Source organism: Manduca sexta, chromosome 23 (assembly GCF_014839805.1).
Source record: "Manduca sexta isolate Smith_Timp_Sample1 chromosome 23, JHU_Msex_v1.0, whole genome shotgun sequence".
Lineage (NCBI taxonomy): Eukaryota > Metazoa > Arthropoda > Insecta > Lepidoptera > Sphingidae > Manduca > Manduca sexta.
The window spans coordinates 1,439,932-1,454,505 of record NC_051137.1 but is presented as its reverse complement, the minus strand read 5'-3'; the positions used below and the strand labels follow the sequence as shown (position 1 = coordinate 1,454,505).

Genomic DNA, 14,574 nt, shown 5'->3' with positions numbered 1-14,574 from the left:
GTTCTGATACTTATCTCGCTCTCTTTAGGACTGATAGTACCAACCACACGACTGCACATAGCATCATACACATCGAAATTATTACGTTCGGCTAAATAACTAATCGATTTAGTTTTTTCCAACACAGTCTCTTTATTACTTGACTGTTGCTCCCAAGAAGTTAGTGGCATGAGATATTCTTCCATCGCTATGCTGTGCTTCGAGGGAGTTTGCGCTTGTCTTATTAATGTTGCCAAATTAACCATCGAAGAACTATCATGTTGATGTAGTCCATCACCCGGGACAATATTTGCCGCCGTTTCTTTCAAATCCTTTTTTGTAGAACACAATTTCATTCTTAATACGGTAATATCCGAATCGCTAGGCCATGAAATCGCGTCAGGCGTCGGATTCTTTCGTCGCTTTGTTCGAAATTTTTTGATTTTTTTCTTGCGGCCACTGTCGAATTTATTTTTAGTGAGACCTGATTCCAAACTCTTCACATAGTCTGCGGAGACTTCTTGATCCGATGGTAAGAGAAAAGCAACCTGTCTTATATTGTTAAAATTGCCATTAGCTTTTTGAATATCAATGATGTCTTCAATTTTGCGAACATTTTCGTTTTCAGGGGGTATTGCGGAATCCATTTGAAATATATTTTATGTTTTTACGATTTTTAATAATTTTAATCTGGATGGCTTATTCGCTTTAATTTTGACATTTCTGTAATGGGAATTTCGTTACGTTGGAGCATAGACGGAGGAAAGGTATTCGTCTACGTGTTGCATTTTTTTTTAGGTGTTATCGTTTGTTGTAAATTCTGCGTGAAACTAAATCTCTTCAGACCAATCCGTCATTATTGTGGTTGCCATGTTTTTTTCATATTCGGTGAACGTTCGGATTTGTTGAAATTATTATTTTCTAAAATTGTGAATTAAAATATTTTAAATGTTATATTAAAGTATTTCTCCCAAAAATACTTTATAACGAAAAACAATTAATAGGTATAACGTGTAAACTTTTAATTTAGGAAATTGTTTCGTTTTACGGAGTCTCGAATCAAGTTTCCGAACTTATTCGTTTTGCGAAATGTCATCACATTGTTCGATGGAAAAGGATGGTGTAATGTTTTTGGTCGATTAATTTTTAAACTTTCTACCATGGAGTCCAATAAAACGGACGCCGATATTGGCGACAAGTGTAACATAAACGGCGACTGTTCACCTGCTGAGAAAAAACAACCTTTAGACCTGAATCACCCTAAAAATATTGACGACATATCTACGCCTTCCGAGCTGAAATTTGATGAAGGTATTGTAAACAAATTACTTCGAGTAATTGATGACTTCCGCGTAGTGTCGCTTCTTCTTGCTCGAAACTAGATATTTCTAGCCGTTTGTAGTAAATATATTGAAAATTTAAAGTGAAATTTGAAGTGAAAGTGGCGGGTAGTTGACATGACATATTTGATTGCACACAGAATCCGACGTCGAGGACCCTGACATTACAGAAAAAAGAAAGGAAATAGAGAAATGTCTCTCTAACCCGGACGTGGTTAATTTGGAGCAGTGGCAGCACTTTGCCCGGAGCAAAGCTGGACTTATTTGTGGTGAGTGATTTCTTATCAGTTTGAAGATGCTTCTTTGCATCAAACCATTTTAATTAATTGTGTCAGTACTCAATTTAATTACTAATAATGTGAGGGTAACAGCCTCAGGTGTACCGGCGATCAGGGCAGTGTAGTGTTTGTGTATTATTCTAGGATAAAAAACCTATGTGGTAATCCCAGACATAGTCTATCTGTGCGTCAGGTTTCATCTAAATCCATCGATCATTATTTCAGCAATATCTGTGTACGGTTCTAATTCATGCAAACTGAACATATTCACAAACTTTTATATTTATAAAAAGAAATAATTTTTATTTCTATGTCTCACTTTCATGTAAATAAATCTTAATAGTATTAGTCAAATCATATTAACTTTTATAATGAACCAACAGCACCAACAGTGTTCATCATCTCTAAATATATTTTCTCTATCATCCAAACATGTTGGCTCAATGTTGCCGGGTCAGTCTTCATTACCAAACAGATATGGACATTATGTTCTATTTTTTATTACACCAGCTTTTCATTGACATTAACCCCTTAACATCTATTACTAGGTTCTATAATAGAGCGGTAGTTGAAATAGTGTCCATTGAACGACAATAGTCCACACCCTATTTAAAATGTGCTATGAGCGTGTGAACATACCAGATTCTTCATAATCTAATTATAAGTGATTAGCATAAAGAGCTGTATAAACAATGTTACTGGGATTTTATTAAATGTCAGTTCAATACAGTTATCAGGAAATTTAAGACATATGTAGATCATTACACTTTGTTATTGCTGTTATATTGTTGATATTGACTATAAGTGTTAGTAATTTTCCTTGCAATTGTTCTGCACTATTTATAGCTATGATAATATATAATTTTTGTTTAATTATGGAAAAGAAAATCCTCTGTCACCTCTTTAAAAATCAATTCTCTTTATGTCACTCATCAATTGTAATAATGTTTACTTATTAAAAACCAAAATATGTTTTTATCGATATCTACCGATTAATCCTAATAATGAACTGATCAAAATAGGTGTTATGTCTACCAATCTGCACTAGGCCAGCGTGGTGGGCTAAGGCTTAATCCATCTAGTAGGAGAGGAGGCCCATGCCCAACAGTGGGACAGTATATAATACAGGCCTGATATTATGCGATTGTACTTTGTACTAATTAAATTCGATGTGACTGGTTGTTTAGTTTTCTAATTTAATCACACCGCCCACATAGTGACTCACTGTTAGAATTACACTATTCCAAAACAAATTACAAGTTATTAATAGCTGTGACATCAAAATACGTTTTCTTCCTTGTATATAACATTGCAGTCATAAACTATTTGGGAATGAAGCAAACTGTACTGATGAATGTTCACTGGTTTAAAAAATGAATAGTCCTATCTGGTTTCTTAAATTTATGTCTGTATTCTTTGTCAATTATTTATTGGTTTGTGTAATGATAAATGAAAATATAGTAATGAAATCTACAGGACATAAATGTACTTGACTTATATGGGCTCACATTTCTGACTAGAAGTAATATAATATGTTTTTTATATTAGCTACATACCTGAGAAAGTGTTCACCTCCAAAGATTTATAAATATTATTAAATATCATAATGTCTGGAATTATTTTCTCTACAATGCACTTCAAACTATGACATAATAGGGCTAGCAAGCTTCTGCTTGAGTGCAGAAATAGAAAATGTGGTTGTATCTGATGCTATTATTATTTATTCACCTTACTAATGTTATATATGTGAATATCTGTCGAAATGTTTAGATATGTTGAAGTATTTATACCGTAACTGCCAAATTATAAAAGTTGGCTCACAGATACACCACATCTTGTTATGTAGGCTATTTTTATCAGTAAAGTATAAAGTGAAGTTTTTATCCTGAGAAATGTCTATCATGTGGGAGGAGAATCGAGCAACACATAGTTGGTAATAAAAAATAATAAACAGTTGTTTTTTTTTAAACAAGGCAGCTACCTTAACCGTTTCTGTCATAAAAATACTATCTTAGAAGAGTCGCATTATTTTTAAAGATATTAACGTCTTAATTCACCAATTTTGAGAAATATGTTTGAGTAGACTGAAGACAATTAACGAAAAAAAAATTGACGCCAATATTGTTGATTATAATGATCTAATGATTATAATATATGATTAACAATAGTTTTCTGTTGCCAGACGAATATAGAAGGAAGATATGGCCGTTGTTGGTGGGCGTGACGCGCGAGGAGATGACGGACCCGCCGTCACTCGACGAGCTCTCCACACACAGCGAGTACAATCAGGTAATTAGTATTATTTTTCTTTCCTAACCGAATTTCGGCCAGGGCCATGGAATTAGTAATTATAAGCCAATTGGAATTAATGAGCGGGAAGTATATTTATGAATATCTTAAGTATTTCCATAAATTTTCATCATAATTTAATTTTCTATAAATATAAATGGTGTGCAGAACACTTCAAAATTGCTGTACTTATCTGCACATGTATTTTATTTTTGTTAATAAGATAGTGTGTGGTGTTATATGTGAATAAATAAATAAAAACTACAAGATTACTTACTGCTTGTGATACTGTCTGATATGATATTCGATTGGAAGTGAATAAAGACTATTTTATGTTGAGACTGTAATAGGAACATGGACAACCAAAGTGTAACATAATGCTAATAAATTCCAGTGTGAAAAGGAGCTTATATTTATTCTTCAACAACAAAATTCTCACCCTTGACTGAGTGCTGAATGTATGATGAACTGATTTCAAAAAGATATAATATATACTAATAAAAATATTCTTTCAACAAAAGCTTGGAGTCTCATCAACATAAACCTAACTTTTTAAAGGTTTACATATCACCAACAAAAAAAGATAGTTGTTATGGTTTTGTTAGTGACAATTATATAACTAACCGATGGACTCATCTTTGTTTGTTTGTATAGATATTAAGCATTATCTAGTACAATTGCACACGCGTCCAATTGATAATGATAACGCGCTTGTATATGATTATACTATATTGTATATCAAATGTTATCATCCAAACATGTTTTGTGATGATTTTTAACACTATGCAAATCTGGTTACTACACTGTTATAATTAATGTGCCTGGTGGGAGCTTTTTTTTAAAAGATCATGATAAAATCTTACTTATATATTATAAATGTGAAAGTTTTTAAAATGTTTGGATATTTTATAGAATTAAATGCTTCAATCCCTGAACAGATTTATATGAATTTGGCATGTGGAAGCACCATGTTCTGTATAGAAGCTATTATTTCCTTTTGAGTATATGGTTTCTCATAAGACTGCCTCAGTGGCGTAGTCGTTATGCATGCACAGTACGGCAGCGCTCTGTGGACCTGGGTTCGAATCCCGGGTCGGACAAAGTGATGTTAGAGTTGTTCTGCTCAGTATCAGCCCGGAGTTTACAATTTTTGCCCAATATGGCGATAGGCTCGCCCCCTATCACACCATGAGATGGAACACACTTGGGGAAAAGTGGGTATCTTGATTCGCCTCTGTATACCCCTTCGGTGATAAATGCGTGATGTGTGTATAAGTATATGGTGCGTCGTCATGGTTTGGTTATCCTTTTTTCCGTCTTATGCAAGGAATAATAATCTGTGTATTGCAGGTGGTGTTAGACGTGAACCGCTCCCTGAAGAGGTTCCCGCCGGGCATCCCCTACGAGCAGCGAGTGGCGCTCCAGGACCAACTCACAGTGCTCATACTCAGAGTCATCATCAAGTACCCGCATCTCAAGTACTATCAGGTAACGTAATAACCGAGTGGACTGGAGAGGGATAATTATTTATTGTCAGTCGATAATTGGATACCTCCTTACGTATCATCAGGTACATACCAATCATTTTGTCTTGCCTGTAATAAAATCAACAAGGCAGTGGCATAGGGAATATGGGGTTAGGGACATACTCCTATCTAAAGATAATGTTAAGATTTATGTCTTCTAGGTGCCAGAAACAAGGATTTTGCGATACAAGAACACTTAATATTGACCGATAATACATTTGTTCTTATGCAAATATAGACTACTGTCGATTTGATTTTCTATAAATCCATTGTGCTAGACTATTCGTGCGGAGTAAATTATTCTGTAGAATGTAGACGTCTAGGCATTTAAAACCATTGTTTCTGTAACGTAATAATTTATTAAAGTCCTGAAAATAGCGTGTTTACTATCAAGGTGACGCACTATTAACTATAATTGTTACTACAAATTCAGTTGTATTCATTATAATTGTGTCACGCGAGTTTAGTTACAATAATTGTATGTCATTGTTAATATGTTTTTCTGTTCAAATATTACGTAACGCAATTTATGAACATTTTTGATACACCCACCCACGCATGTAACGCGCCGTAACGTTTTCCTGTACGACACCCCCCCCCCCGCAGCTTAAAAAGTTACGTAACTCTAAAATTACTTTTTTTTTCGCAAAAGTACCGGAAAATCGCTACAATACCTTTTTTATTGTTTTAAAATAAAAAATCCAATCTCGCGCCTGTAACGCATCGTAACGTTTTACATGACCCCTCCTCCCCTCCAAATTGCGTTACGAAATACTTGAACTTAAACTTTAATAAAATTAGTAACGCTTCAAATAATTTATTATTTTAGGAATGTTTATATGCAGATAATAGAGTACCGGATTTATTTTAAGCTTTAGTACTAATACAACTATGACTTTCATACTTAAATCATAATAAAACATCTCAACAGCTTTAATCAGCTATCAAGCTCATACCAAGTTAAGCCAGTGTATATCAGTCTCACTTATGAACTTGTTTTAGCGTTAAGAGGTGGTTAAGAATTGCTTAAATAGCTGTCAAAAACATCACCGGTTTCCTAGTTTAAACCTTATTAAGAGGCACAATGGTGGATTAGAGAGTAGATTTGTGTTTTAATTAAACATAGCTTTGCGAAATTTTTATAATTCAAACTGACGCAGTATAAATTAGCTGGTATAATTCTGGAGACCGCCAAAATTATATTTGGCCTGTACCGACCAAACTTCTATTGTAAACGCTGCTTGCCTGTAGAATTAGCAATGGACCTAATAAAATACAACTGAAATAGGTACAGGAAAGCAAATATTCGCAATTTCGTTGTCACGGACGAAATACTTATTCCAGTTTAATTCAGTTTAAAAACCATACTACTTTAAAAATATTTCTATGGGAATAATAAAAAAGCATATTCTTATAAAAAAATGAATATTCCAAATCAGTTCATAAATGACTGAGTTCTGAGGTAACAAACAGAAAAATAAGAAGAAAAACTTGTTAAATTGATGACCTCCTACTTCTATTGAAGTCCGTTAAAAACACTTCATATTGTTTTCTATATGCTGCACATTCATTTATCGATACACGACCTTTATCGAAATTAATTATCGATATTGAATAATATTTAAATTCTTTCCTCAAATAAAGTCACGATTTCGTTTCTATTCGGCATACAAATTACTGATGAATGTAGACAATACTGTCTTATGACGTCACTACACATGAGTCACTCGGTTAGCTATAAACAGCGATGTTTATTGTATATATTTATCGTTATTTGTTCTTTAACCTGAAGTGTAATAATGTAGTTACATACTGTAGTTAATGTTATTGTTTTCATTGTTTTGTTTGATAATTCAATGTGGTTATTTATTTTGCGGAATGTGTAATAACTTTGAAAACAAGTTTTTAAACCCATGCTTAATATTACTTTTTACATTCACTACTGTTAACTGCTTTGGCAAGGCCATGAAATTTTCATAGGAACTTTTATATAATCAAAGTAAATTAAAGCCTAATATGGTATACTTATGAATACCCTCCTTTATTATTATTATATCTCCCACTATGATCATCACATCTCTCAATATCCTCAGGGTTATCACGACGTGGCGATCACATTGCTGCTGGTGTGCGGGGACCGCGCGTCATTCCCGCTGCTGTGCCGCCTGTCGTACGGGCCGGCGGCCCCGCTGGCGCCGTTCATGCAGGCCACCATGCAACCCACGCAGCATCTCCTCAACTACATGCTGCCAGTCATCAGCAGGGCTGATAGGAAAGTCGCCGAGTGTTTGGAGAAGTGAGTGCTGACGTATGAATTCTTTTGTCAAGTGTTATTGGTATGACATAATTAAATAAAGACTTCATATTGATATGTTGGCCAAGTGGTAATGTACTCGGGTATGAATCGTGAGGTTTTGGGTTCCATATCCTGGTTGGCAACATAAACTTGTGTTAGTGTTTCCATCTGTAAAGCACCCGAGTTGATCATGGTTAGAATAAGCACACAATTTGGCGATAGGATCGTCTCTATTACATCACAATAAGTGCATAAAAGTATGGCAAAGTATGCGTACTACTATGAGCTAGCTATGCTATAGATAGGTTGTAACAAAAGGTAAATTTTATTAACATAAATGATGACCTGATTGGGTTCCAAGACTTCACATTGCACCACGAAGCAATATGGAGGCTGATGTTAAAATAACAAAATCTGATCACACCACAATAATTTACAACTACCCTACATTATTTCAAATGGTTATATAAGATATTTTTTTATCCAGAGCTGGAGTGGGTACCATGTTCGCGCTACCGTGGTATCTGACGTGGTTCGGCCATTCGCTGAACCGGTACGCGGATGTAGTGAGGCTGTACGACTACTTCCTGTGTGCGCCGCCGCTGTTTCCGGTGTATGTGACGGCCGCCATCGTGCTTCATCGCGCCGACGAGGTCTACGAATGCGATTGTGATATGGCTATGTTGCATTGTCTGCTGTCCAGGGTAAGTGACCGTCAGTATTGGGTTAGGGCCGTATGGTGTTGTAGCAATGTATGTTTTGTAAGAGATTGACTGGGGATTTTTGTTGGTGGATGTTTAAAGCAGAAAATTACCAAGTCCACCAGCTCATGAAAAGGGTTCCTACTACAGTTGTGCGAGTATGTGTAAAAAGGTTGTGCAACAGTATGACATGATCCATTAGTCGTTATTACTAGTTGCACTTACCTAGACTGGGAATATGAATTGGTTGATTGTTCCTAGCGCATCACTTAAGTTGTAATTTTTGGTGGATACGCAGCCTTCGAAAGAGGTTTACTTTCACTAGGAATCATTGCTAGAATCGAGTGTGGGAAACAAATTTGTTGTGTAATATAAATAATTGTTGTATATTCTAGTTACCGGATGACTTGCCGTTCGAAGACATCTTGGTGACGGGCGAGCGGCTGTACGAACAGAACGACCCCGCCGACCTCGAACATGAAGTCGCTGCGCTGGAGAGGAGAGAGTGAGTACTGTTATGTTATAACTCGTTGGAATCCTGTACAATTTAAAATTGCTCCAGTTTACATATTTACACACTGCTATGCCCGAAGGGATAGGCAGAGGTAAATAGGGCGACTATTTTTTGTTATGTGTGCCTCGTCCCATGGAGTTATAGGGGCCACTAGTCACCGAGGCAGTGACATCCAGTTTAGTCGGGGTGATTTTTATCAAAAATATTACTCCAATGTAATTCGTGACTATCTTAAGGTTTGGTTTATCTATTATAATGATTTTGTTCCGTTTCCAGAGAAGAGCAGCGTCGCGTGGACGAGGAGCGCGCGCGGCGGCGCCAGGCCGCGGCGCGCGCGCGTGCGCTGGCGGCGGGCTCGGTGCGCGCGCGCGTGTCGCGCGTGCTGTCGCGCTACATGCCGCGCTACATGCCGCGCGCGCTGCGCCACGCGCCGCTGTCGGGGCTGCTGGCCACCGCCACCGTGCTGCTCGGCGTCTACGTGTACTACCGCCCCGAAACCTTCTTCTCCAGGTAGCGCCACGCGTATCAGTTTGTCTTGTTTGCTATGTAGCGAGCCTCAGCTGCGGCTGAGTCGGGTTTGCACACTTGCTGTTACATGTGCCTACTGATAAATATAACACCATGTAAGGAGTACGAAACGATTTCGCAAGGCTGTCTCATTGGAATCAATTTATGAATATTTTATCCAAATTTAAATTTCGTATTTCAATTTTATTCCAATCATGCTTGGTCAATAAATTTGAGATGCATTTTTGTGCTTCACAACTAAGCAAAATTGTATGGTAAATTTCCACACAGTCTCTTAAGGAAATCAATTTAGACATGCTTAATCATAAATATCGATAATCTACAATCATTATTCATAACTAAAAAATGCCTATAACCGCTTTATTAGAGCTAAAATTAATCATGGTCTTAAAATGTGTTCAATATAATTAATTCGTTAACGTAAAAATTAAAATTCTTTAATACTGCTGAAATTATATTTGTTAAATTATAATATTATGTTGAATAAGTATCGATTTTATTACTGGCAATATTTATCATTTTCGAAATATTTTTACATCATTGATGGCGTTTAACTAACGAGCCTAGTTTAAAGATACGCTATACGGTACTACGCTAAAAAATTTGAATTTTTGATATCGATTCTATTAACGATTAGCAAAGATATCGATTAAGAATCGATTCTTTGGCACCATATGGTATATCTCTAGACTCGGTTGGGGCCCGGCTCGATATAGCTTCATCATACTAGAGTTTAAACTTATTCGATTAATTGTCTACTGCCATTTTACCTTGAATTTAAAAACAATTACTAAATGAAAATATCGTTAATCCGGTGCTTGTAGGCGCTTGCATAAGACAAACTGATGTTAAAAGGCGAAGATGGTTTTTATTCATAAGGGAATATGGTTTATATTGGTTACACAGGGGGAACGATTCCGCATAATGGTACTTTAAGTCTCTGTTGTTTTTTTGTATTAAATTTTCCGTGTTATTGTTTCATGGTCTAGTCAAAATTGAAAGCAAAATTATATCATTCAATAAATATGTAGGACGTTATTTTTAACTCTGTTATTGAACAGAAAACATCTGTTACATATAATATATTTATTCTAAACCCAAAGAGAAATTAGTCTATATAGAATTATAATTTATTCTTTTTATTATGCGGAATTGTTTTCTTTTGTAACGATAGTCATAAAGTCATTTAGTGTATGTTATTTATCTTAATATATAATCTATGTTTTTAGATTCAGTAAGGATTATGTCATTTGCATCTGTGGGCTATTCTGATCATTTGGGGTAATATAGTATCTAAGGAAATAAATTCGTACATTGCGATAGAGAAAACATTATCGAGCCTTATAGCGTAATTCGTAGTTTGCAAGTTATGCTACTATCGTGCTAGAGTTATATGGATGTGAAAGAGATAAAAATAGTCCTTTATGAAATTGGAATTTGCGTAAGTCAAGTTAAAAATTAGTCACAAATAATAAGCGTATTAGTAATTGAATACTCTGTAGGTTTTAAAACTAAATTAGGAAACGAAATTTTTATTTTTTTTTAAAGTCGGTTTTGGAAGGCCTATAGAAAAGCTAATAAAAAGTTAGAAATTCATTTCGGATACTATATTACCCCTATGAAACATTGGGGTAAAGATAGGTAACATATAAGTATAAATATGGTTCGGTTAAGTGTACAATTTGTTTATTCGTCAATAAGAATATTGACATTTGTATTTTTATATTGTTATCGAAAATAGTATGATATTTATCCTGTTTATGTTGAATATTTTTCCTTGATATTTTTTCCTTCGGCACATTTTACTCTCCCATTGCACGTTACATTATTCCTTTTCTCTTTTGTTCACAGCGACGCTTTAGACTACATTTAGCCGAACGTACGATAAGGGGGTGGCGTACAAATAAGACTTAACTATGTTAAACTTAGAAATGCCTTATGCATGTGTAAAGGTGTGATACACTAATGAAGTTTTCTTGTATGGGGTGAATCAGAATTTGACAATAGAAACAATAGATTATGGGGTAAGGGATTATAATAGTTATGAAATATTTATTATTTAGCTATATATAATGGCTGTTATAATGGCATTATGCGGGCAAAAAGTCTAACAGGAAGCGACGCGTTTAATTTAGGAATTTGTCGAATTCTGAGTTACCCCATCGTTCATATGTTTAAAATCCGTACAAACTAAGTGAAGTTTTAAACCGGATCCCGATTTGTTATAGTTTTTTTATTGTGTATTATTACGCAAATATTATAACTCCTGTTCCTTAGATTCAGAGTGAGTAGTATTAAGGGCTTTGATGCGGGAAAATTGCGTATCCAAAGGGTACATGAATAAACGATTTTCAATACTAACTTTGTATGCGATACATCGAAATTTCTTTATTATTGTAGGCTTTGCATTTTTTATTAATTACAAATTAACATACGGTATAAATGGGTTATATTTTATTCTGTACCCTTTAGATATTTTTAACATACAATGTGTGAATGAGTGTGTGTAAGTAAGTACGCAAGTACTGTCTAAAATGCATTAATATGGATGAAATAATCTACGATGTGCAAATGATTATTTAAAAAGACAATAAAATAATTACAGCCATTTTCGGAACAATTAAAAAATACCAAATGTCAAAGTAACAGATGTAGATTGTCGTTCCGTTTCATGTGGACTTGCGTACGCTCATGTTGGGTTTTTCTCTATAACGTGTTTTGTGATTATTAAGTTCGGAATTACATATGTTTATTTATTTTTGAATAATGAATACCTCACAATAAAAGCAACAATGGCGCGCAATTTAAGTATTTTTTTTTTAGTTTACATTGCTGTAAAAAACTACATCTACTATTGTTATTAAATTGAAATGTTTTGAGGTATTTGTTTATTAAGGACCAAAAATATTGTTCCAAATTTTCGTTTTGAAAATACTAAAGAAATTGTCCGTTAATTTAATTAACAATTTGTTTGTATATTATGTATTTTGTGTGTTTAAAATGTGATATGTAAATTTAGGTTTAACTTTGAATTCCTCAATTTAAGGTCAATTAAATCCGGTATAATCGCCGAGGAATTGTTTTTAAGCATTTATTATTTTTTATGAACACTGTCAGCCAGCCAAGCGATGTAGCGTGAACATACGACGTTGCGAACGATTCTGTTGACGATTGTACTAGTGCGTTGATTTTTATGAAATTATTTGAATTTTGTGATTGAAAGATCTTTGTAAATGTGTGAGTGTTATGGTGTATATAGTTGGATAATTGTTATGTATTTATATAAAATGAACAGGGGCGGTTCAGGGTTTAAACTGGAAATGTTTTACATCAATTTTAATTAAGCGGCGGGGGTCATGGTCCCCAGTGACTGCTTGGATCCGCCCCTGATAAATTAATAAAAATGTAGCAGCTGACATTTAATGTAACTTTTTGAATGCGACTGTGATCTCACGCCGTTCTAAAATCCAGAGAATGTCGCAAAAATATGTAACACTAATGTAATTAAAAAAAGTGACTTTATGTTTAAAACTGTAACATTTTATATTCATTTTAAATATAAGTAAATGTAATAGTTACAAAAGAATCAAAACCCCTAAGTTAGACTCAAGATTTAAAAATATTGTATGTAAGCATAAATTATTTTGTATTAGACATCACAGAAAGTTTTACAAAATATTATCGATTTTAAATAGATCATTTAATACAAAAGTCAGCTGCTCCCCCAAAAAACTAGTATTAATAAGTACTGCTTTAGGATAACGAAATTTACAACATTGAATTAAAATGATTTTATGCTTTATTCTCGCGTGCACGTGCACACATGCGTTCCGATAAACCAATACGATTAAACGATACGATTTATATTGTGTAGAGATATTTGATTGTGACAAATCCTGCAATACATGTTAGAACATGCTACGATTAATCTGTTAATAGCCTTTTTTTTTTTTCAATGAACTATCCTAATCTTCGATCCGATCCCGAGAATACAAAACTGTTCTGATTGGCTAATTTTCATGATGGATTGGAAAAAGTGATTAGGGTCGTATATTAAGAAGGTTGGTTAGATAATATCGACTATCGATTTATCGGAATGTGCTCGGTTGACATTGTATGGGACCACCCTATTACCATGTCGCCACTACAGGTATAAAAATCATGCAATTAAGGTAGCAACGTGAAATAAATTCCATAAAATTATTTTAATGCAATATGAATAAGCTTTTGCATACATTTAAATGTTTAAATATGCTCACGTGAGGTGTGTTTTATTTTGTAAATGACATTTAATAATCCACGTAAAGGTACTGGAAGCAAGACACATGCAAAATGAAGCATAGACATTCGAAATTTGGCGCTCGAGTTAGTTTATATAGCCTAGTTAGGAATGGAACAGACTGACGATACAAAAATGCATGTTCAAAACCTAAGAGTACGCATCTCTAACTAAATATCTACGTGTGTATTCTTTGTGAATTATCGTTTTAGCGGTGTAGATAAACATCGTGAGGAAACCTACATACTTGAGAATTCTCCAAAGAGCTAGTCGAAGTTATATGAAGTCTGCCAACCTGCACTAGGTTCGCGTAGTGACTAAAGCCTAAACTTTCAGTAGTAGAGGAGACCCGTGTCCAGCAGTGGCCAGTAGATAAGACATGGCTGGTATAATATTATAAACTGTAGAGTTCGATTCCTCCACTAAGATACAAATGTTTTGTTTTATCCGTACATATTGACTCGTGTCTTGGTATTGGTGGACCGAAAGTTCGTCACATTTCCTATTACTCACAAAATGTGATTTGTTTCCGTTTAAAGTTAGAAGTCTCTACTCTGTTAATCTATTTCTGTTGTATGTGGGCACACTGGTGTGTACGAAGCAGTCATATTAAACATTTAAATGTATGGCTTCAAGTACTGAAGTGTATGTTGTATTTATTGTTTGTAATGCACATTAACTTGCGATGGCTGTATTATGTATAAACACATAGGTATGTCGCAATGACTGTTAATAAATCGGGAACGAAGCCCGTTACTGATGTGTGACTTTTATTTTTATTATATCATCTATATATATAAAAATGAGTCCCTATTCCCCTTGGCCACGCCATCACGCGGGAACG

At 34.7% G+C, this 14,574-nt stretch overlaps 1 protein-coding gene across 1 annotated transcript; it reads left to right on the top strand.

Annotated features, from left to right (window-relative positions):
- The first annotated feature begins 900 nt into the window (after nucleotides 1-900).
- On the top strand, nucleotides 901-14,490 carry LOC115443175 (TBC1 domain family member 20). The gene is made up of 9 exons (XM_030168479.2): nucleotides 901-1,290; nucleotides 1,460-1,588; nucleotides 3,780-3,886; nucleotides 5,237-5,374; nucleotides 7,506-7,708; nucleotides 8,196-8,412; nucleotides 8,805-8,914; nucleotides 9,200-9,433; nucleotides 11,303-14,490. The coding sequence occupies exons 1-9, from the start codon at nucleotides 1,140-1,142 to the stop codon at nucleotides 11,322-11,324; spliced, it is 1,311 nt and encodes a 436-aa protein (XP_030024339.2). The 5' UTR covers nucleotides 901-1,139; the 3' UTR covers nucleotides 11,325-14,490.
- Nucleotides 14,491-14,574: the final 84 nt, after the last annotated feature.